The 2,279-nt window shown below is 44.3% G+C and overlaps 1 protein-coding gene across 1 annotated transcript in view; it reads right to left on the bottom strand.

The window, feature by feature from the left end:
• Positions 1-2,279, bottom strand: part of TCTEX1D2 (Tctex1 domain containing 2) — a 35,496-nt gene that overhangs the window by 24,870 nt on the left and 8,347 nt on the right. Inside the window, exon 3 of the mRNA XM_011978727.1 lies at positions 200-269. Coding sequence (XP_011834117.1) covers positions 200-269 — 70 coding nt within the window. The remainder of the gene's footprint in view (positions 1-199; positions 270-2,279) is intronic.

The raw sequence follows: 2,279 nt of genomic DNA, 5'->3' as shown, positions 1-2,279 counted from the left end.
ATGTTGGCCAGGCTGGTCTTGAACTCCTGACCTCAGGTGATCCGCCCGCCTCAGCCTCCCAAAGTGCTGGGATTACAGGTGTGAGCCACTGCACCTGGCTCCCCTCACTCTTGTAAAGACACTCTTACTGAATTGTCAAAAGGACAGATACCTTGTAATATAGATGAATAAAACAAGAAGGAAAAATCCAGCTACTCACAACACTCCTTCACCTCTTTGTTCTCCAATCACTACTTGCACCACCATTTTGTATCGGTCAAATCCCATTTCTAGAAAGAAAAAATAAGGTTGTTTATAAGCAAATATGTAGTAAAATTACTTATTGAGGACAACTTTGCCTAGAAATAGACAAAAACATTCAATCCACAAGTACTTAATGAATATGATGGTAAGCCTGGGAGTCAGGAAGACATAAAGACAGACCCTAACTGTAACTCACCAGGTGTATAACCTCAGAAAGTGATTTAACTCTCCAGTTTAAGTCCCCTCATTAAACGGGAATATCAGCACTTACCTCCCAGGGTTGTTACACGGTTAGGTAAGATATAGTAGTATCTTTGTATTTTTTTTTGAGATAGATTCTCGCTCTGTTGCCCAGGATGGAGTGCAGTGGCGAGATCTCGTCTCACCGCAACCTCTGTCTCCGGGGTTCAAGTGATTCTCCTACCTCAGCCTCCTCAGTAGCTGGGACTACAGGTATGCGCCACCACACCTGGCTAATTTTTGTATTTTTAGTAGAAAAGGCGTTTCACCATGTTGCCCAGGCTGGTCTCGAACTCCTGACCTCAGGTGATCCACTCACCTTGGCCTCCCAAAGTGCTGGGATTACAGGCATGAGCCACTGTGCCTGACCAGATATAGTAATCTAAAGCATCTAAACAGTGCTGTTAAATACTAGTCCCCAATAAACCTTCCTTCCTTCCTTTTTCCCCTACTACAAGTCAGCTACTGAGCTGAACCTTCAAGACTGAGAAATAAAGAAGACGTTTTTCTTGCCTTAAAGAACTCACAGTAGTAAAGAACTCAAAGGACAATAGAAAAATAGGCCCGGCACGGTGGCTCACGCCTGTAATCTCAGCACTCTCGGAGGCCGAGGCCGGTGGATCACCCGAGGCCAGGAGTTTGAGACCAGCCTGGCCAACATGGTTAAACTCTGTCTCTATTAAAAAATATAAACATTAGCCAGGCATGGTGGCAGGTGCCTGTAATCCCAGCTACTCGGGAGGCTGAGGCAGGAGAATTTCTTGAACCTGGGAGGCGGAGGTTGCAGTGAGCCAAGATCGAACCATTGCACTCCAGTCTGGGCGACAAGGGCAAAACTCCACCTCCAAAAAAAAGAAAGAAAAAGAAAAAGAAATAGAAAAATAAATTGAGAAAGGAATATGCTTATAATTCAAGGAGTGGCATGCATGATGTACACCAGGAACACAGAGCCAGTGGGGGCAGTTCCTCTGCCTGGGCAGTGGCAAGAAATCACTGGAGAAGACTTCTTGGAGGATGTGGCCGGCCAATAAGCTGAGCCTTGAGGGCTGAGTGAGAGGGGACCAGGTCAGCCCCATCTCTCTGCACGCCTGAGACGGAGGGGCACGTGCACAGCAGGAAGGCATGGGATCTCCAGAAAACTGTAAGCTGTTCGGTCAGACAGACAAGAAAAAAAATGAAGATTCCAGAGCAAAATGAGGTGATCCAGCACCATTTAGCTGTTTACCCCAGAAACTACATTCTAAAGCAGCAAAATCCTGAAAATTATCACTAACAGCAACTCTGAAGAGAAAAAAACGGAATGGGCATTTTTAAATCTTTCTGCTTTTTTGACCAAGGAATAGTGGAAAGTTTTTTTAAACAAACAAAAAAAAGTGAAATAAGCGAAGCTGAAACAGAGCCAGCTCTCTCTGATGAACGTACAGGTTCCAAGATTCCATTGTAAACTGGACCATCTGAAGACTACAGCGATCTCCCATGTGGGGCATGAGCCTAATACAGAGTGTTTAACAAAATCCTAAAAGACAAAGTCCAAGTAGTTTTTAAAAAACACTGCGCACAACTCAGCGGAGCTTCCTCCTTTCTCTCACCAATTCCGAATCCTACAGAAATATGTCTAGAATAATAAATACCCAACCCTTAAATCACAGTTCTGAGGGGAAAATCTGAGTCTCAGATATGGTGGGGAGGGGAACTTAAAAAAAAACCCACATCATATCACAGCAATTAAAAATCCCCCCATCATATCAGAGCAATTAAAAATCCCCCCATCATATCACAGCAATTAAAAATCCCCC

Source organism: Mandrillus leucophaeus, unplaced genomic scaffold (genome assembly GCF_000951045.1).
Source record: "Mandrillus leucophaeus isolate KB7577 unplaced genomic scaffold, Mleu.le_1.0 Scaffold199, whole genome shotgun sequence".
In the NCBI taxonomy this organism is placed as follows: domain Eukaryota; kingdom Metazoa; phylum Chordata; class Mammalia; order Primates; family Cercopithecidae; genus Mandrillus; species Mandrillus leucophaeus.
The sequence above is the reverse complement of the archived record's forward strand: the minus strand, read 5'-3'. Positions and strand labels throughout refer to the sequence as shown.